Consider the following 22,914-nt stretch of genomic DNA (forward strand, 5'->3'; position numbering starts at 1 on the left):
GCATAGCTGAGGTTATTGATATTTCTCCTGGTTGGCAATATTGATTCCAGCTTGTGCTTCATCCAGCCCAGCATTTCTCATGATGTACTCTGCATATAAGTTAAATAAGCAGGGTGACAATATACAGCCTTGACATACTCCTGTTCCTATTTGGAACCAGTCTATTGTTCCATGTCCAGTTCTAACTGTTGCTTCCTGACCTGCATACAGGTTTCTCAAGTGGCAGATAAGGTAGTCTGGTATTTCCATCTCTTTCAGAATTCGCCACAGTTTATTGTGATCCACACAGTCAAAGGATTTGGCACAGTCAATAAAACAGCAATAGATGTTTATCTGGAACTCTCTTGCTTTTTTGATGATCCAGCGGATGTTGGCAATTTGATCTCTGGTTCCTTTTCTAAAACCAGCTTGAACATGTGGAGGTTCACATTTCATGTATTGCTGAAGCCTGGCTTGGAGAATTTTCAGCATTACTTTACTAGCATGTGAGACGAGTGCAATTGTGCAGTAGGTTGAGCATTCTTTGGCATTGCCTTTCTTTGGGATTGGAATGAAAACTGACCTTTTCCAGTCCCGTGGCCACTGCTGAGTTTTCCAAATTTGCTGACATATTGAGTGTAGCACTTTCACAGCATCATCTTTTAGGATTTGAAATAGCTCAACTGGAATTCCATCACCTCTACTAGTTTTATTTGTAGTGATGCTTCCTAAGGCCCACTTGATTTCACATTCCAGGATGTCTGGTTCTAGGTGAGTGATCACACCACTGTGATTATCTGGATCATGAAGATCTTTTTTGTACAGTTCTTCTATGTATTCTTGCCACCTCTTCTTAATACCTTCTGCTTCTGTTAGGTCCATACCATTTCTGTCCCTTATTGAGCCCATCTTTGCATGAAATGTTCCCTTGGTATCTCTAATTTTCTTAAAGAGATCTCGTCTTTACCATTCTATTGTTTTCCTCTCTTTCTTTGCACTGATCACTGAGGAAGGCTTTTTTATCTCTCATTGCCATTCTTTGGAATTCTGCATTCAAATGGGTATCTCTTGCTTTTTCTCCTTTGCTTTTCATTTCTCTTCTTTTCACAACTATTCATAAGGCCTCCTCAGACAGCCATTTTGCTGTTTTGCATTTCTTTTTCTTGGGGATGGTCTAGATCCCTGTCTCCTGTAGAATGTCATGAACCTCTGCCCATAGTTCATCAGGCACTCTATCAGATCTAGTCCCTTAAATCTATTTCTTACTTCCACTGTATGTGGCTGCGCGGCACTGGAGAGGCAAGCGGCTGAGAGGAGATACTCTACATCCAAGGTCAGTAGCGGTGGCCCTGAGGAGACACCCCACGTGCAAGGTAAGGAGCAGTGGCTATACTTTGCTGGAGCTGCTGTGAAGAGATACCCCACATCCAAGGTAAGAGAAACCCCAGTAAGACGGTAGGTGCTGAGAGAGGGAATCAGAGGGCAGACAGACTGAAACCACAATCAGAGAAAACTAACCAATCTAATCACATGGAACATAATCTTGTCTAACTCAATGAAACTAAGCCATGCCATGTAGGACCACCCAAGACGGACAGGTCTTGGTGGAGAGTTCTGACAAAATGTGGTCCATTGGAGAAGGGAATGGCAAATTACTTCAGTATATTTACCTTGAGAACCCCATGAACAGTATGAAAAGGCAAAAAGATAGGACACTGGAAGATGAACTCCCCAGGCCAGTAGGTGCCCAATACGCTACTAGAGATCAGTGGAGAAATAACTCCAGAAAGAATGAAGAGACGGAGTCAAAGCAAAAACAACACCCAGTTGTCGGTGTGACTGGTGATGGAAGAAAGGTCTGATGCTATAAAGAGCAATATTGCATAGGAACCTGGAATGCTAGATCCATGAATCAAGGCAAACAGGAGATGGCAAGAGTGTACATCGACATTTTAGGAATCAGCGAACTAAAATGGACTGGAATGTGTGAATTTAACTCAGATGACCATTATATTTACTACTGTGGACCAAGAATCCCTTAGAAGGAATGGAGTAGCCATCATAGTCAACAAAAGAGTCCAAAATGCAGTACTTGGATGCAATCTCAAAAATGACAGAATGATCTCTGTTCGTTTCCAAGGCAAACCATTCAATATCATGGTAATCCAAGTCTATGCCCCAACCAGTAATGCTGAAGAAGCCTAAGTTGATCGATTCTATGAAGACCTACAAGACCTTTAAGAACTAACTCCCAAAAAAGATGTCCTTTTCATTATAGGGGCCTGGAATGCAAAAGTAGGAAGTCAAGAAACACCTGGAGTAACAGGCAAATTTGGCCTTGGAGTACAGAATGAAGCAGGGCAAAGGCTAATAGAGTTTTGCAAAGTGAACACACTGGTCATAGCAAACATTGCCTTCCAACAACAAAAGAGAAGTCTCTACACATAGACACGACCAGATGGCCAACACCCAAATCAGACTGATTATATTCTTTGCAGCCAAAGATGGAGAAGCTCTATACGGTCAGCAAAAACAAGATGGGGAGCTGACTGTGGCTCAGATCATGAACTCCTTATTGCCAAATTCAGATTTAAATTGAAGAAAGTAGGGAAAACCACTAGACCATTCAGGTATGACCTATATCACTTTAAGAGTTTGTATATGACAGTAAGTGGGGAGGGGACTTGAAAATGATCTTACAGATCCAGCAACAATTCCCCTCCCAATCCTGCCCCTAAAGGGAAAAATAAGAACTGAATTTATATAGTTGTAGAAACAAATTCTTTCAGACTTTTAAAGAAATGTCATCTATGATAGGAACTATTTAAGATTATTGAAATGTATGGAATACTTTAATTCATTAAAAAAAAAAAAAAACTAGTATAAACCTGATGACAAAAATCTATAAAAGAGAAAAGAACAGATCTACTTAATATACTGTTGCCTTACACAATTTTACATGACAGATGAAAGCCTAGGGCCATATTGAAAAGGATAGTTATGTTTTCCTCTCTGCTGATTAACCAGTATGATAGAATAAATACTACTATAAACTCCCAGGTAATGAAAAAAAGGAGAAGCATAATATCGTATGGACCCAGAGGAATGCCATTTTGGTGTTAAAATGCAAGTTTTACAGTACTCCAAATAGGTGAGTTCTTTTTAGGGGCCAGTTGAGGAGACAGCTGGTAAAAATTAAGGATTGTTAAAAGCCATTTGGCCTCATGAAGGGCATCATAAACATCAGTGGAGCCTGAGAGGAAGTGATCAATTATATCAAGAGTAGCTGAAAGAAACTCCAGCTCAAGGCCTGTTAAAATTTGAAGGGATTTGAAGAGAACAAAATGGTGACTGCTAATGTACCATGCCGGAAACACATCTCCATGGGGAGTATGCCCAAATGAGCCCATGGTGGGCCAATTCAGCTTTCAGATCCCTTTCCCATTTGCAGGAAGGTATTCTTGTACTCCATCATGCTCAGTGGAGGCTACCAACTTGCATCAGTATCATTCATATCTAAATGCAAAATCCTGAATTAAATATGGGGTTAGCAAAAAAGTTCATTTGAGTTTTTTCCATAACATCTTACAGAAAAATCTGAATGAACCTTTTGGCCAACCCAATAGTAGCACACTATAGTCAAGTCAAGAGTATAATAAAAAAATACTGCGTTGTGACTTCAAACCCTGGGCATTCACCAATCAAATCATTCACACACAAATATTCACACATGCTCAACCAGAAACAAACAGATAGGAACTTCCTATGATCCAGCAGATAAACCCACCGGCCCAGCCAGCAGATAAATCCATCCACCCAGGCCCTTCCCTTGCCAGTTTCCATTAGGAGATGCACCTCTAACTAGTTAAGATTGAACTCCACAAGTAGGCTTTAGATTTCACTCCCTTCCATCATAAGAAGTTTGTTGACACTTTGCCTTTCCCTTTCATTCTGGAACTTTCTCATTGCCTTTTTTTTTTTTTTTTAAGAAAATTATTGATTTGGCTGTGCTGGGTCTTTGCAAGATCTTTAGTTGCAGCATGCAGGAACTAGCTCCCTGACCAGGGCTCCCTACACTGAAGTGTGGAGTCAGCCACTGGACCTCCAGGGAAGTCCCCTCTCACTGCCTTTTAAACGCAAATGGACTCTGTCATGAACTGACAGCACACACACAGCCCTCCCCTAACAAACCATGCCTTCTAGCCATCTTCCTCTCTGTGGGCCCCCTGACATCTCTTGTTATCCTTTTTAATCCTTTTTTTTTACAATACAACTGGACTAACCTTTTTGAAATAAACATTTGATCATTAATTTCCATTTTAATGACTTGGATGGCTTCTCATTGTTCTTAGGATAAAGACCCAAATGAACATGGCCCGTAAGACCTTCACTGTCCGGCCCCTGCTTTCCTTTACAGCATCATCTCACATTAAACCCCATCTTTCTCAGTACACTAGCTGTGCCCAACTTCAGCTCCTAGAATTTCCCATGTGCCCTCTTGCCACCTAGCGCCCTTCCACATGATCCTTTTCCTGCTGGAAATTCTCTTTGTACCACTGTCTCAAACTTTTGCTTAATTAATTTCTCATCTTTCAGACTTAAAGTTCAAATGTAATTGTTCTTAGGGAATCTTTCCCTGACCTCCCAAATTAGGTCAAATTCCTCCTATTATGTGCTTTCATGGCATCAGATGCTTCTTTTTAAAATTTGTTTCTAGTTATTTTTTGGTCACACCACACAGCATGTGGGATCCTAGTTCCTCGACCAGTGATTGAACCTCTGCCCCCTGTGATGGAAGTGCAGATTCATAACCACTGGACCGCCAGGCAAGTCCCAACCATATACTTTTTTGTAGCTGCAATAACCAGCTGTAAGTTTAAACATATGTGTGTGTGATTATGCGATGAACACATTTCCCCCTCTAGATCTGAGTTGCAGAGGTGGAAACTATTTGTCTCTATTACCTAGGTCAGCACCTTGCACAAAAAAACACAATAAATATTTGTAGGATGTTATTTTCAAATGAAACAATAAGAGAGATTCCTGCTACTGTCAAGACCAAGGCAAAGTTGGCATCATCTACCTTATTTACTATTGTTCTTGCAATTCTGGACAATGCAATAAGAGAGAAAACATAAACAGGATAAACAACTATTGGAAAGAGAAAATCATCATTAATTGCAGATGATGATTTACTTGAGGAATTCAAAGAATGCACTTGGTTGGCAAAGTTAGATGCATTAAGGGGTTCAGCAATTTAGTCTGTTTTCTTTTAAAAGGAAAAAACAATATTCTAAGATGAATAACTTCTTATATATTAAACTATATTATAAACTCTTATATTATCCCACCAACATTTATAACACACATGTGTCACGTACAGTGATTAAACACTTCTCCAACATAACCTTGCTTAAGAATCACATTTAATCCTTTCATTAATCCTAATAATGTAGGTGTGGCTCTTCTCATTTTATAAAAATAAATCTCTGCAAATTTAAACAACTAGCCCAAAGGAAGGGGCAGAACTATGGTCCAAAATGAGGCCAAAGTTCACGCCTACGCTACTAGCCAGTGGTTTTAGAAAACACAAAGGGAGAAATGAAAGGTCGTAAGTGCAACAAATAATATAAGACACAAGAGAAAATGTTAGTGAGGAATGTTTATCGTGTGCATGTGTGTGTGTTCAGTCATTAAGTCGTATTCAACTCTTTGCGACCCCATGGACTGTAGCCTTCCAGGCTCCTCTGTCCACAGGACTCTCCAGGCAAGCTTACTAGAGTGGGTTGCCATTTCCTCCTCCAGGGGATCTTCCCCACCAAGGGATGGAACCTGCATCTCTCATGTCTCCTGCATTGCAGGTGGATTCTTTACCACTAGTGTCACCTGAGAAGCCCATGTTGATAGTGTAGTAAATTATAAAACTTTATCCGTGGGTATTTAAAAGGTAAGCATAACTTTCAGGATGTACATACACATATAACATAATGCTGTACACCATATACTTACATACACTCTGGAGACTGGAAATTGAGTATGTCTGCATTTTTTATACTTTTAGGAATTGAGAAAGAATTGTTGCCACTCCAGTATGAAAGCAGACTTGTAAAAGATTCTTAAACATCAATGATTACAACAAATTGATTTACTTTTATTTCCTGTATGATGTGAAGGCAAGTTAAGACTATACAAATATATAATATCGGGATGGGAATCAGAGGTTTATCTTTTTGAAAATATATCACTTGCCTATCTTATTTTTCTATCAGAAACAGGAATGCTGAAGAAATAACTGCATGCCTGTGGAAATTTTATTTTCCTGTGGTTTCCAGTCATTGCAGACTCACCCTCCCTGTTATTCAGGATGAGGGTTAAAATCCACATTCAAAACCACACATAAGTGGGCTCGCAGAGGCTGAGCCTCTAAAACCACATTAAAATGGATTACAGAGAGGCAAGTGTCACTGCCTCTAAGTAATGCAGTAGGGACAGTAAAGCCAACATCACCGAGAGCTGTGCTCCCTCAGGACAAGGACCGTGCCTTCATTCTGTATCGTGGTACTGAGCCTGGAACCGAGTGGAGAGCATAGAGTCTAGCACAGAGCAGGTGTTCAGTTTCCTGCATTTAGAGGATTTTATAACCCTCCAAGCATTCCAAGTATTCAACAGAATTGAGTTACACATTTAAAATGAAATTTTAAGCTTGAACTCAAGAAATTAAAAACATTAAGAACATTTAAGCCTGAACCCAAGAAATTAAACCATTGCTTTTTGCAAAGTGAAAAATCTTACTATAAGCACTTACAGATCAACCCCTCAATAAAGAAGTTGTCCACTCTCTATTTTGGATTGTGTCATACACTCTCTCAGCTTCCCTAGTCATACCATTTGGGTTCATGGGCATGCAAGGTTCATCTAATGATGTTATCCTGAATTACACAACACAGGATAGCCTCACAAGGCTAAGTTCTGTTTAACTGAGAGTTGAAAGATTAGCAAGCTGAGCCCTGTTAAAATTTGCAAAATGTGTTCCAGTTACATAAGAGGATGTCAGAAACAATTGGACACCATCCCATCCACCACATGAGTGCTGAAATGCACTTCTAACATGTGCAAGGCCTTTCTCTCCTCACAGCTGGCCAAAGGCCCACAGTGCCAATAAGGATAAACTGAACTGGACAAGTCTCACAAAACTTGTATGCCTTAAACAGATGCAGAGATCATTTTACTACTCCTAACTATATACCCAAGAGAAATGAAGATGTACATCCACACAATAATGTGTACGTGAATGTTCAGAGCAGTTTTAGGCATAGTATCCAAGGCATGCAAATAAACCAAAATCTAATTGATGAATGGATAAATATGGGCATATCAATACAATGAATAGTATTCAAACCTAAAAAGAGATGAAGTGCTGACTTATGTTACAACATGGATGAAACTTGAGAGCACACTAAATGAAAGAAGGTGGTCACAAAGATTGCTCATTGTGTGATTCCACTTATATGAAACGTCCAGAAGAAATAAAAAGTAGATTAGTAGTTGTGAGAGGCTGCTGGTAGCAGGAAAATGGGGGTTTGAGAGGAAATGGGGTGGTGATTTCTTAAGGCTACAGGGTTCTTTTGGGGTCAAAGTGTTCTAAAATTGTTTTTATGGGGTCTTCCCTGGTGGTTCAGTGGTTAAGAATCCATCTTGCATTGCAAGGGACACGAGTTCGACCCCCAATTGGGCAACTAAGCCTGTGTGCTGCAATTAGAAGAGTCTGTGTGCTGCATGAAAGATCACACATGGCACAACTAAGACCCAATGCAGCCAAATATATCAGTGTTAAAAGAAGATTGTGACGATGGGTACACAACTTTGTGAATATACCAAAAAACACCACGCTGTATACTTCAGATATATAAATTGTATGGTATGTGAATTATATCTTAATTAAGTTGTTACCAAAAAAACAGAAAATCATGCCAGGGGGTCCAGGCCTCCTGGCCGTCTTGGTGGGCACTGGGAACATAGCAGATCTGAACATTTTGGCATCAGGTTCCAAAAATGAGGTCAAATAGACTCTCTCAAATGAATCAGAATTCAGCTGGTCAATTTTCCTTGGGCAACTCTATGTGGTCTGTTAAGTTCCAAGGACCCAACATGCCATGCTTTCTCATCTGGATGGCCTTCTCGGTCAGGAAAAAACTGAAGTCAAGGATGACAGAGTACTAGATGTAAGACTAATTCTATCAATGGCAGTATTCAAAAGTCTGAGATTAATACAATAGATTTGGAGGTATGCAAGCAATAGCCGGGGGCTTCCAGGTGGTGCTAGTGGTAAAGAAAGTGTAGTCACTCAATCGTGTCTGACTCTTTGAGATCCCATTAACAGCACCCCACCTGGCTCCTCTGTCCATGGAATTCTTTAGGCAAAAATACTGAAGTGGACTGCCATTTCCCTGCCTGCCAATGCAGGAGACATAAGAGACTCAGGTTCGATCCCTTGGTCTGAAAGATCCCCTGGAGAAGGGCATGGCAACCCACTCCAGTATTCTTATCTGGGGAATCCCATAGACAGAGGAACCTGGCAGGCTACAGTTCATGTGGTCACAGAGTCAGACACAATTGACTGAGCAGGCATGCAAGCATGCATGACTATCTCTGGAGGGCTTCCCCCGACTCATCAGGAAAGTACCAGTTCCCAGATTATGAAGGGCATATCAGTCTTAAGGCTTCCAAGATATAACAGAAGACATGTCCAGGACCCTGAACCCAGAGGTTTGGGCCAAAGCAGACATGAAAGTGAGGAGGAAAGAGACTTCAATTCCTGGGAGGGAAGAGACACAGTAGACATTTAGTGTTGGGTGAAGCAGGCTAAACTCCTGGCTAGCTGAGGTGGGCTTCTAGGAAGCAGAGAGAAGCAAGCAAGAGAGAGAGAGAATCTGGAGGCAGAGGAGAGTTCTTTTCCTAATTGCACAGGGGTACCACCATATGAAAGACAGTAGCTTAACTGAGGCCTAGGGGTAAAGCACATGCCAGTTCACCTGGGCTTACTGATGGGCTGGTGTTCAGGATAGGTGGATTTACAGGTTGAATTACACAGGAAAGAGAAAGACAAATACCTCAAGTCACAGCGACTGGATGGTAAGAACAGAGAATGCACTCCACCTGCCCAGGGAAGAGGCCAGGGCACAATGACTGGCACACGAGCTCTTAAGACCTGATGGGGAATGCCTAGTAAAGGGTGCAGGGCTGCCAGGAGGAGTGGAGCAGGCTGTTAAGCCAACTTCCCCCTAAGGCAGCAGCTTCCTTAGCTTTTGCACCACTGGCTGGCACTGAAGTCAGAGCATTTCTTTCTTTTTTTTTTTTTCCCTTTTTTTCTTTGACCATGCCACACGGCATGTAGGATCATAGTTCCCTGACCTGGGATCAAACCCATGCCCCTTGCAGTGGAAGTGCATGGTCTTAACAACTGGACCACCAGGGAAGTCTGGTTAGAGCATTTCTAGCCCCCAGCTTCAGCCACGACAGCTGGCTGGAAGGCACAGTCAGGAGTGAGTGAGAGGATGTCAGGGCCTGAATTCCTGAGACAGGAGTCCCCTTCATGTCGCTAGAGGATCATGGTTTCCCACTGATTATTTCTGTCCTTTTACTTCCAGCAGAGAAAGAATGACTATCTGGACTTCTCTGGGCTCATTCACTCCCTTTTGGATCCTGGAATGCTTGAAGCACCTTGGGGCTAATTTCCACCCCAAGGGGGCCACCTGGCAATATGATCACTTCCTAGTCCTATCAGGGTCCCTGGCTATGTGTACACACATGTACACACACATAAATCATGGTGATCAGTTTGCTCCATACTGGTTTCTGGTTCAATGTGCAGGTATGAACCTAAATTATTTTCTGAGAATAACTTCTGACCAAGAGAGCATCAGATAAGCCAGTCCCAGGCTGCTTCATTCTGTAATTCTGACTTATGCACAACACTACCTCAACTAATAATTTCTTGCATTTTCCTATTTATTCTCTATCAATCGGTGACCTCTGTAACCATCTCAGTTAGGCAAATGCTTAGGAACACAGGATCTAGTCCCACTGTCCCTTATCTTTCTAAAATAATGATGATGAAAACTGAAATAAAAAAAAGGCACAGTTTTCAATTATTCAAATGACTTCTCCTCCTTTGGACTTCTGCTAGTTTTTAGATGAGGCTTTACCGATTTAGTATTACTATTTCTCAAACCATAGCAATGCCAGACACAGCTGTCCCTTAAGTAAAAGATCAAATACCTCCCAAACAGGTGGCGGTGCAGGGGGTGAAGCCAGCGTATTCCCAGTCGTAGGTCGTCTCACTGTCCTGCTCCTGCAGGGAGGCGGCCAGCTCTCGGACGGCGGGGCTCTCATCACAGGGCTGCAGGAGGCAGGGCCGCTCTGTGGGCAGCCGGGGGCCCTCACACTCTTCCTCTGGCAGCTCGGTCTCAGTCTGCGTGAAGGTCAGGAGCACGCGGCACTTTACCTCTCGCACCTGAACACCTGGCCCACATGTGGCACTGCAGGCGGACCACGGCTCCGGAACGAACCTGCAGGCAACCGGGGAGCCCCAGGGGTCGGAGCAGGGGAGGACACGGGCCGTCAGTCCAAAGAGACCACAAAGGGGGAGTGACACATGAAGGAAAAATGTAACTTCATTCAGAGGGGATTCAATGTTTCGGAGGCTGTCCTTTTGTTGGTGCCTGAAAATGTGTCATGGACAAACATTCCAACCTCATCAGCAACAGAAAGAAGCTTTTACCAGAAATCCACTAAACTTTTGCACCTATTTTATTTAATTCAAATTCTGTGCTCTGACCTTTGCATATCATCGTTAAAAGGTTTTCTGTAGGATTTGGTCATAATAAATCGTGTAGAGATAATTTCTACTCTGAGTTCTTTTATAACATGGAGATGTTCACCAGTATTTATTCAAGAAATCATTTTGGTGCTTACCCTGTCTTAACAGGCAGAGTTTTATTAAAATATCTTGATATTAGGAGCAAAACTGTAGGACAGCATGCTTTCTGCAGAGCGGTGGTGGTGGTCTAGTCACTAAGTTGTGTCCAACTCTTGCAACCCTATGGACTGTAGACCACCAGGCTCCTCTGTCCATGGGGTTCTCCAGGCAACAATTCTGGAGTGAGTTGCCATTTCCTTCTCCTTCTGCAGAGTAGATGAAGCTTTAATATTCTTTTTTATTTAATATATGGGCTTCCCTGGTGGCTCAGTGGTAAAGAATCTGCCTGCCATTGAGGGAGACACAGGTTTGATTCCTGGTCCAGGAAGAGCCCCTGGAGAAGGAAATGGCAACCCACTCCAGTATTCTTGCTTAGAGAATTCCATGAACAGATGAGCATGGAGGGCTACAGTTTATGGGGTCCCAAAGAGTTGGACACGACTGAGCAACTAAACAACATCAACATTTTAATATATAACAACACACAAAACTTCTGAATTTTCTTGAAACTATCACAGCTGTTGCCCAATCTGACTGAATAAAGCATGTATTTCTTATCCTGAATCTTTATCCACTAAATCACAGGGTGTCCTCCTTTGGCCTACAGGTCAAATCCCATCCACCTATTTCTGCACAGCCTACCTGCTAAGAATGATTCTCATAGTTTTAAATAGATGGGGAGAAAAAAGAAGGATAATATTTTGTGTCATGTAAAAATGACATACAATTCAATGTGTGTCCATAACTAAAGACTTATTGGAATACAGTCATGGTCACTTGTTCAGCCTTGTTTATGGCTGCTTTTGTGTTACGTGCCAGGGCTGAGGATTTGTAATATAGACTGTTTGGCTGGCAAAACCTAAGATATTTATTATTTGGCTCTTTATAGAAAATGTTTACTGATTCCTGCACTGAATTTAAGACATAGACTCCATCGGGACACATATTTTTAAGACAATCTGAAGCAACACTTGCATCATGAGATATTAATAAGTGATAGGCTGGAAAGAGAGCAGTGATTGAGTAAGTCTGGAAAACACTGTTTTCAATAATGTTCAATAGTTTTATTTACTGAAAAATTTCTCCCCAGACTATGATATATGAACACATACCATACATACTCAAGGGGGGTGGATATGACGTGCATGATTTCCTAAATTTAAGTGAATATAGACCTCTATTCATGGGAAAATGTTGTACTAAATAACTTCAGAAAAAATGCTGCTGAGCTGTTTGCTTCAAATACAGTTCCAAGGCTTAATGTTTAAAATCTCAGAATAAGCTGGTTATAAAGATCTCTCAGAATCACCTAAGCATCTCTCTCTACATGAGGCTTCACCACAGTTGTACACAAGAGCACAGCAGAATCGAAACATTATTGCTCTCCATGAGCAATAAAGAAATATCAATAACACCTTCCTTTTTTCATTTTGTTTTGTTGGAAATTGTTACTGGGAAACTATTTTCTAATCCTTATTTTCCATGACTCAGCTCCTTAGGATGGAGTAGTACTGGAGCAATATTTGCATCTTTACTCTTTTCTGTGCTTGCTGCTTTCCCATGGGTAAACTGGAAAGGAGACTGATTAAATTTAAGAAGACACATCCATACAATGTATTCAATAATAGGATGAGGTCACTGAAAAGAAGGTGAATCTATGTGAATTGATAAGGAATATTCTCCTTTTGGAGGCTGTTAAATGAAATAAGTATGTGGTCTTATGAAATAAGGATCACATGCTATGATCTTTTGTCTAACTATACAAAAGGACACAGACATGCCTATATAGTGTACATATTACATATTGTTGTTGTTTAGTTGCTAAGTCATGTCCCACTCTTTGCAACCCTGTGAACTCCAGTATGCCAGGCTTCCCTGTCCTTCACTAACTCCCTGACTTCGCTCAAACTCATTTCCATGGAGTCAGTGATGTCATCCAATCATCTTATCCTCTGTCACCCCCTTCTCCTTTTTCCCTCAATCTTTCCCAGCATCAGGATCTTTTCCAATGAGTTGGCTCTTCGCATCAGGTAACCAAAGTATTGGAGCTTCAGCATCAGTTCTTCCAATGAATATTCAAGGTTGATTTCCTTTAGGATTAACCGGTTTGATCTCCTTGCAGTCCAAGGGACTTTCAAGACTCCTCTCCAGCACCACAGTTCAGAAGCATGAATTCTTCAATGCTCAGCCTTCTTTATGGTCCAACTCTCACATCCGTACATGACTACTTGAAAAACCATAGTTTTGACTATACAGACCTTTGTTGGCAAAGTGATCTCTGCTTTTTAACACAATGTCTGTCATAGTTTTTCTTTCAAGGAGCAAGTGTCTTTTAATTTCATGGCTGTAGTTACCATCCACAGTGATTTTGGAGCTCAAGAAAATAAAATCTATCAGTTTTTCCACTTTTTCCCCATCTATTTGCCATGAAGTAATGGGATTGGATGCCATGATCTTAGTTTTTTGAATGTTGAATTTTAAGCCAGCTTTTTTACTCTCCTCTTTCATCAAGAGGCTCTATAATTCCTCTTTGCTTTCTGTTATTAGAGTAGTATCATCTGCATATCTGAGGTTGTTAATATTTCTCCCTGCACTCTTGATTCCAGCTCATGATTCATCCAGCCCTGCATTTCTCATGATGTACTCTGCATATAAGTTAAATAAGCAGGGTGACAATATACAGCCTTGACGTACTCCTTTCCCAATTTTGAACCACTTTGTTGTTTCACATCTGGTTCTAATGGTATATATTTATAGCCTCTATGTTATCTATGCTGATTTATATATAATGTCTCTTTTCAGGAAGTAATTGCAAGAGCCAGGAACTGGAGTTTATAGAAGGAGGCTTTTACTATATTTTGTTGCTGTTTTTTTAAATTAATTTTTAGTGGAGGATAGTTGCTTTACAATTTTGTCTTAGTTTCTACTGTACAGCACAGTGAACCAGCTATACGTATACATGTATCCCCTCATTTTTTTTTTTATTTCCTTCCCAGATAGGTCACCACAGAGCACTGAGTAGAGTTCCCTGTGCTATACAGTAGGCTCTCATGAATTTTCTATTTTATATATAGTATCAATAGTGTATATACATCAATCCCAATCTCCCAATTCATCCCACCCCGTTCTTTCTGCTTTGGTGTCCGTACGGTTGTTCTCTACGTCTGTGTCTCTATTTCTCTTTTGCAAATAGGATCATCTATACCATTTTATAGACTTCATATGTATGTGTTAATGTCTGATATTTGTCTTTGTTCATTTTCATTTTGCACCTTTTAAAGGCTTGAACTTTCTAACCATATACATACTATACCTCTATGGTCATTAATTTTTTCTCTTTTCTCCTTCACAATAAAAACTAAAACTGGGGATTATGTTTTAATGGGAGGTAGATTTTTTTTCATTCAGATTGGACTCTTACATCTCATAGATTCAGAATCCTGAGAGAAGGTGGAGTAAGTGAGAAGGCACATCTTAATTCCCAACAGGGCAAATGATGGTTACACTTGATGTTTTTCAGGTCTCCTGGATGTTTCAAGTTCGTTATCATTTTTTTTCTTAGTTTGTGGGATCTTAGTTCCCCAACCAGGGATTGAACAGTGGAAGTCTGGAGTTCTACCCACTGGACCACCAGGGAATTCTATCAAGTTGGTTTTCAAAGATCCTTGTAAGTGTCCTCTTAAAAAACAAATATCAGTTCAGTTCAGTTCAGTCGCTCAGTTGTGTCCAACTCTTTGTGACCCCATGAATCGCAGCACGCCAGGCCTCCCTGTCCATCACCAACTCCCAGAGTTCACTCAGACTCACATCCATCGAGTCAGTGATGCCATCAAGCCATCTCATCCTTTGTTGTCCCCTTCTCCTCCTGCCCCAATCCCTCTCAGCATCAGAGTCTTTTCCAATGAGTCAACTCTTCACATGAGGTGGCCAAAGTATTGGAGTTTCAGCTTTAGCATCATTCTTTCCAAAGAAATCCCAGGGCTGATCTCCTGCAGAATGGACTGGTTGGACTTCCTTGCAGTCCAAGGGACTCTCAAGAGTCTTCTCCAACACCACAGTTCAAAAGCATCAATTCTTCAGCGCTCAGCCTTCTTCACAGTCCAACTCTCACATCCATACATGACCACTGGAAAAACCATAGCCTTGACTAGATGGACCTTTGTTGGCAAAGTAATGTCTCTGCTTTTGAATATGCTATCTAGGTTGGTCATAACTTTCCTTCCATGGAGTAACAAATATCAGAGCTGTCCAAATTATCCATGAGTGATTTGGGGGAGGCGAGATGGGGAATCATGGTAACTCAAAAATGTATGCATGATCCCACATGATTTTTTTTCTACGCATTATTTTTTATTTAAACAAAGGACATTATTATGTTCATGCAGTTCTGAATCTTGCTTTGTCTTTGCTCCCCCCTACATACACACACACACACACACACACACAGTAATTTTTTCTTTAAAGAAAAGAAAGTCCCACAGCTGCACACAAGCATTTGAAGAGTGATGTCTGGGCAAAACAACCAGAGAAACAGAGCATGTTCCCTGTGTCTTTGCACAGTGCATGCATGTGTGCTCAGTTGTGTCCAACTCCACAACAGAAAAGATTTTTTTTAAAAAGAGCAATTCAAGGGACTTCTCTGATGGTCCAGGGATTAAAAGACTTAGTCTTCCAATGAAAGGGAGCAGAGATCAATCCCTGGTCAGGGAATGCCACGTGCCTTGAGGCCAAAAACCCAAAACATAAAAAAAAGAACAATTCACTTATAAGAGAGCCTAGGCAGGAGATGATAAAACCACAGAATAAAATGGAAAACTACAGAGCTGAAGAAACAAAACTGTGAAACATAACATCATTAGAAACTAACAATTCAGAACCAAGAGAAAAAAATAGAAGAAACATGGCTGAAGGTCAAATTAAAAACATAGAAGCAAGACTTGGAAGTGAATGCAGTGTTTAGAGAGAGAAAGAAAAGTTTTAAAGCAAAAAGAGGGGTGAATGGAGGGCTGGGGTGCAAAGGAAGCTTCTGGGTGATGGAGATGTCCTGTATCAAGAATGGGGCTGGGGTTCTGTGTTTTGTGTCCACCTGTTAAAACTCATCACTCATTACATACAGATTTTGTATGTAAATTATATCTCTCTAAAATTGATTTTTAATGCAGTTTTTAGAGATAAAATGAGAGAGAATCCAATATTGAAGATAGTTGGATTCTTTAAGTAGAGGTTTCAACACATGAAACAGAAAAAAAAAAAGTTCATAAATAAAATATGTGAAAAATGTGCCTAAAATACAGCCTGGAAAGGTTACAGTGTCTTCCAGGAAAAAGTGATACAAAATGATTAACGTAAAAACCTAGAGCTTTCAGCAGAATGCCCTCCCTAAAGATACCCACACCCTAATCCTTAGAATATATGAATATGCTGTTACATGGCAAAAGCGATTCTGCAGATGTGATTAAGGTTATGGACCTCAAGATAGGGCGATTATCCCAGTGGGCCTAATCACACAAGTCCCTAAAAACAGAAAGAATTCTCTGGCTGGAGTTAGATGCAGCAGAACAAGAGGCAAGAGTGAGAGCATGAGAGGTACTCAACCCGCTGTGGCTGGCTCCAGGATGGAAGAGGCCAGGAGCCAAGGAATGCAGGAGGCCTCCAGAAGTGGGAACAGCTCCCCGCCAAGAGCCAGCAAGGAAATGGAGATTTCAGCTCTGCAACTGCATGGATCTGCACTCTGCCAACTGCCTGAATGAATCTGGAAGTGGATTCCACCCTGGGCCTCCAGAGAAGAGATCAAGCTGACAGACGTCATGATTTTAGCCTAATGGGATCTATAGAAATCAGCTAAATCTATTTGGTTTCTGACCCACCGAACTGTGAGATAATACATTTGTGCTATCTTAAAGCACTGCTGCTGCTGCTGCTAAGTCACGTCAGTCGTGTCCAATTCTGTGCGACCCCATAGACAGCAGCCCACCAGGCTCCCATCCCTGGGATTCTCCAGGCAAGAATACTGCAGTGGGTTGCCGTTTCCTTCTCCAGTGCATGAAAGTGAAAAGTGAAAGTGATGTCTCTCAGTCATGTCCGACTCTGTGACCCCATGGACTGCAGCCTACCAGGTTCCTCTGTCCATGGGATTTCCCAGGCAAGAGTACTAGAGTGGGTTGCCATTGCCTTCTCCAGTCTTAAAGCACTAAGTTTATGTAAACGAATATACTTAAAAAATAAGACTTTGAGGATGAAAAATAGAATTCCATAAGCATCTAGGTACAAAAATCAAGTCCCTTATAAGAATAAAAAAGTCAGGTGGATTTCAGACTCAGCAACATTCAAAACCAGAAAAAGATGAACAAGAGATTTGAGAGAGAGAGTTGAGGTCCCAAGAATATTATGTCCAGTCAAACTGTTATTCAAATACAAAGGCAATAATTTCCTGTCATATAGCAACAGTAACAGTACCAACCTAATGGGGTTAGGTTGGGATTAAATGAGATGTCAGAGTGAAAAGTTCAATAATTACAACAAAAATGACAACAACTAACATTCATTACATTGTTATTTGTGTGAGACACTGTTCCATGTACTTCACATATGTTTTATCATTTACTCATAGCAACAACCCCATCAGGAGGTATTATTATTATTCCCATTGTACAGATGAGGAAACTGAAGATAATTTATCAAAGATAACATAGTAGCTACTGGCATTATTTTACCCTGCCTCAGCAGGATCACAGGTGAGAGATGCAATTTAAGATTATCCAAGAAGACAATGAAAGGAGCCCAAGAAAATCTGACAATACTATTTTGGGGCATTTATTTTTCTATTTCAAAAATGAATAAACAAACACCAATATCCACTTGTTATAATAATTTTTTTGCTGTTAAAGAAGAAGAATGTAACATATATCTGTGAAAGGAAAGCATATTTTGGGAAAAAATATTATCAGAAACAGAAGGAAATGCTACAGCATCTCCTTAAAAGTTAATGACAATAAAATTCAAGGAAATGTTCTATAAAACAAAAGATAAATGAAGAGATTAAGAAAGTCAAAACATGAACTTCCCTGGCGGTCCAGTGGTTAAGAATCCATGTGCCAGCTGCAGGGGATCCCGGCCCAGGAGCAGCGCAGCCCCCTCCTCCAAGCCCGGGGGCCGGACGGGGGCGGGTCCAGGCGCCCGGGAGCTGCGCCCCGCGGGCGGTAGAGGTCGCTGCGCGGCGGCGCGCGCTCCCAATTAAAAAAAAAAAAAAAAAAGAATCCATGTGCCAATGTAGGGGACTAGGGTTCGATTTCTGGTTTGGGAAGAAACCACATGCTATAGAGCAACTAAGCCCGCGTGCCACAACCACTGAAGCCTGCACCCTAGAGCCCAAGCCCTGCAACTAGAGAAGCCACCACAAGGAGAAGCCTGCGCACTGCAACTAGAAAAACAGAGCACGCAGCAACAAGGACCAAGGCAGGAAAAAAGTAAGCAGAACACTCAGAACATGGCTGGAAAAAATCTCTGGCTTGGTTGAGAAAAGACTGAAAAAATACAAAAATAATGCAAAGTTTGCTCTATGACAGAAGAAAAATGAATAGTAGGAAATACATTCATGGTAAGGACAGCAAATGGTTGTTTGAAGGGCATATGTGCATCCAAAACATAGAGGAGAAACACAAAAAGTGCAGGAGGTATCACATGTTAAAAACAGAGAAGAGATTCAATACACAGAGGTGATGAACCTTTAGAATAAATAAGAAAAACAATAGAAAAGAGGCACAAATACAACAGAAGAAAACGTTCATGCACCCAAGAAAGATTTCAATCCATGTCCCCAAACTTCTGTTTACCAAAATTTGAAAAGAAAGTAATACCTGGACTGATTCTTTAAAAATCCTCTCATTTTAAGTATATGGAGAAAAATCTTACGTTTTAAAAAAAAAAAAAAGGTTCACAACACAAGTATAAAGGACAGCTTAGGCATAAAGAAGATAGTTATTAAACAAGAGTTCATACATTTGCTCATTTGAGGGTATAAGAAAGGGACTCTTAAATGCAGAGGGTCTGAAAGATTTATGCCATCTATATAATCTCCCAGAAAAAAAAATGCACAAAGATACACTCCCATTTAATGAGAATTTAATTTTTAAAATTACCATGGGAGAAAAACAGAAATAAGATTCAGCACTGCCTGAACACTGCAGTATCTTTTGTTTAAATTTTAAAGAGGAAATTTGATGGTAGGAATTAAATGCCTTCAATGTGTCCATCTTCTGGCCTCCTAATTCCACCCCAGCAAATGTGTCCTAAGGAGACAATTAGAGATGTAGAGAGGGGCAATTTGAGATTTGCTACAGTTTTATTTATTATAGTGAATAATTAGATACAAATTTCAGAAGGCCAGAAAGATCTTTCTAAAAATGTAATCGTTGTGATTACATCACTTGTTAAAAATCCCTAAATGACTCTCACTGCCTCCAGATGAAGTCCAAATCCTTTATGAGCCATGAAAGGCCTCCAAGACTTGCCCACTTTCCAGGCTGTCATTACCACCTCCTTAGCCTCCAGCCCCCTCTCCTCACTCAGTACCTCAGTGCCCAGGTGTGGTGGCCCCCATGGATCAGTTGGCCTACATACAACCTCAATGCCTGACATGCTGTTCTAACACCCATGTACATCTTAAGACATCACTTCGTGTACCAGCTCTCCCAGGAAGCCATCCCTCAGCTTTAAGCCTCACAACGCGGCAATCTAATCGCTAACTTCTCTGTCTGCCCTATGAGACCAACCCAAGGATGGGAGAGCCTTGAATTCAGTTCTCCTAACACAAAATTGGAGCCCTTCCTCAAATCACAGGCCAGAGCATCACCATCCACCACTTAGTAGACCTGAAATGTTGGAGACAATTCCTTAATCTAAATGTTTGTTTCTTCATCCCTAAAATGAAGCTAATAATAATGCCTCCTCATGGGATCATTGTGAGAATTGGATCAGAATTAATCCATACAACACTGAGGACACAGTCTGGCACAAAGTCCTCAATATTAGTTGTTACTACTGTTGTGAGAAAAACACAATGTCTAAAATATAACCTGATTGAATTTGAGCAAACACAAATGGAGAGGCTAAAATGGCAGTGGAAAATACACAAAGTGTTCTGAATCTGTCTCATTTCCTTGGTTCTCATACATGCTAAACGAGAGGGAGGGCAGCATGACTAAGGAAGCTCTGTGAATCCCATAGAAACTAGGAAGGCTCCGGGGAAGAACTTTTAAAGCAATGATGAACCATATCAACTGTCAACACATTCCACAGCTGAAAGCTAACACGGTTAAAACTGCAGTTCCCCTGGCTTTGCTTTATAAGCTGTAATTTTTATTTTCCTAATTAAAAATAAAAGCCTTTTGAACATCCGTTCTCTATGTAAAGTCAGAGCTTGAGCCACGGTAAACCACAGAGACAGAAATATTTATCTTCTCCAGGCGGCTTTGGCAGGCATTCTTCAGGGATCCAAAATACAGCTATGTTCATCTTCTCGTTCACTGTCAACAGGCAAGTATCCCCAAGCCACAAAAACGGGGGGAATAAAAGGATGAACTGGAAGCTGAGATATGTTGTGGTTTTGTTTGGAAATCAAGGGAATGACTAGAGTCAGAGTGGTGGGAGGAAACCATAAACTTCACACTAGACAGCGGGAACAGGGCAGAAACTGCCAGGCAGCGTGAATTATAAAGGAAAATTGCAGAGAGACCACAGAGAGAGGGAGAGGGATGGTGCGGGGAGGCAGCCATTCAGGCCCAGGAACAGGTGCTGGGGAGGAAGAAGCAGTCCCACAGAAGGAGAGGGCGGATCAGCTTTGCTCAGTGAATGTGAACAGGAAGAGTCACCACCAAAGTCAGGTGCAGCTGACAGCACATGCAGGCTTGAGGATGAACATGGGGCCAGACCCTGCTGCAGCGAACACAATACGGCCCTTTTCCAGTTAGGTAAAACTTAAGAAAGATCCTGGTTTCCCTGGTGGCTCAGTCGGTAAAGAACCTGCAATGCAGGAGACATGAGTTCAATCCCTGGGTCGGGAAGATCCCCTGGAGAAGGGAATGGCTACCCACTCAGTATTCTTGCCTGGGAAATCCCATTGACAGAGGAGCCTGGCAGGCAATGGTCCATAGGACCACAAATAGTCGGATATGACTGAGCAACTAAAACCACCACCACCAAGAGGCACCCTAGAGATTATCTGATCCGATAGTTTCCAAATTTGGAGGCACCGCCCCCCTTGCCAGTCACCCAGGGTGTTTGCTAAAACATGCTGCTGACAAATCCATAGAGCTGGAAGTAGAACAGAGATGACCACAGGCTGCAAGGAAAGGGACAGGGGATGGGGAGTCAGTGATTCCTGGATACAGAATTTGTGGTGGGGATGATGAAAACTCCTGGAGATGGATGGTGGTGAGAGTTACACAATGGTGTCAATGTACTTAATACCAGTGAACTGAACACTTAAAAAGGGTTAAGATGCTCCATTTTAGGTTATGTCCATTTTACCACAATTTTAAAAAGAACTGATGCTGCTGCTACTGCTAAGTCGCTTCAGTCGTGTCCGACTCTGTGCAACCCCAGAGACGGCAGCCCACCAGGCTCCCCCATCCCTGGGATTCTCCAGGCAAGAACGCTGGAGTGGGTTGCCATTTCCTTCTCCAATGCATGAAAGTGAAAAAGTGAAAGTGAAGTCGCTCAGTCGTGTCTGACTCTTAGCGACCCCATGGACTGCAGCCTACCAGGCTCGTCCACCCATGGGATTTTCCAGGCAAGAGTACTGGAGTGGGTTGCCATTTCCTTCTCCTTAAAAAGAACTAGCAGAGCCAAAAGAAAAAAAAATATGCTCCCAGAATGCCTGACTTGGTGAGGTCCAGAAATCTGCATTTTAAATAGCATCACATGTGCTTCTAAAAGAAGCAATCTGAGGACCACACTTTAAAAAGTGGTATTGTGGGAAGTTCTTTGGTGGTCCAGTGGTTAAGACTCCGAGCTTCCAATACAGAGGGCACAGGTTCCATCCCTGGTCAGAGAACTAAGATCCCACATGCCATGTGGCATGGCCAAAAAATTTTTTTTACAGTGCTATTCTGATGATCAAAAACAGATCTTTCTCTTTTAAAGATACACACTTAAGTATTTATGAATGAAACGACATGCTGTCTGGGTGTGCTTCAAAAATGCCCCACTGTGGGTGGAGGCAGTGGTGTGGATGAAACAAGAGTGGCCCTGAGTTGATAACTGTTGCAGTTGAGAGACAGACTCATGGGTGGGGTTGTCATACTGTTCTCTCGTCTTCCATACAGGCTTGATATTTTCTATAACAACCAAAAAAAAAAAGCTTTTTCAAAATCCAGGTGGGTGCCATTCCCAACAGAACAGAGAACATAGTTAAAGTGAAGGAGGCAGCTTGTTACAGGCAAGGAACAGCCAACAGCAGCGAATGTTGGAGCACCCCATTCCAGTCTAAGCTGGGGGTGGGGGGTTTGTGGTCAGAGATGAAGCTGGTAGTCAGGAAGGGTGATACCTACCCCACTATGACTTGTTGGCTGGTGAACAAGCATAAGTCTTCGGGAAATGGGGAAACACTGGGATATGATGAACATTGTAAGAAAAGATTAGACTTCTGCCTTAGCCAGACTGGGTGGATCCGAGGAGATCAAAAGTGAAAGTCAAAGTCACTCAGTGATGTCTGACTCTTGGCGACCCCATGGACTGTACAGGCAAGGAATTCTCCAGGCAAGAATACTGGAGTGGGTAGCTGTTCCCTTCTCCAGGGGATTTTCCCAACCCAGGGATCGAACCCAGGTCTCCCACTTGCAGGCATTGGGAGTCTGAATCCCATTGCAGGCAGATTCTTTACCACCTGAGATCATCAAGTTGTGGGCAAATCAGAAGGCTGTTGTAGGTGTCCTAGTAAGTGACTTTGAGACCTGAAC

General features: G+C 41.7%; 1 protein-coding gene across 8 annotated transcripts in view; it reads right to left on the reverse strand.

The window, feature by feature from the left end:
* Positions 1 to 22,914, reverse strand: part of ADAMTSL3 (ADAMTS like 3) — a 380,959-nt gene that overhangs the window by 115,168 nt on the left and 242,877 nt on the right. For all 8 annotated transcript variants that reach the window (XR_011562580.1, XR_011562581.1, XM_070775206.1 and 5 more), the window contains one exon: positions 10,258 to 10,547. Coding sequence is in view for 6 of the 8 variants with exons in the window: in XM_070775206.1 (XP_070631307.1) it covers positions 10,258 to 10,547 (290 nt within the window). In the remaining 2 variants the exon portion in view is untranslated. The remainder of the gene's footprint in view (positions 1 to 10,257; positions 10,548 to 22,914) is intronic.

The sequence above is a fragment of the Bos indicus genome, chromosome 21 (genome assembly GCF_029378745.1).
Source record: "Bos indicus isolate NIAB-ARS_2022 breed Sahiwal x Tharparkar chromosome 21, NIAB-ARS_B.indTharparkar_mat_pri_1.0, whole genome shotgun sequence".
NCBI classification, from domain to species: Eukaryota; Metazoa; Chordata; class Mammalia; order Artiodactyla; family Bovidae; genus Bos; species Bos indicus.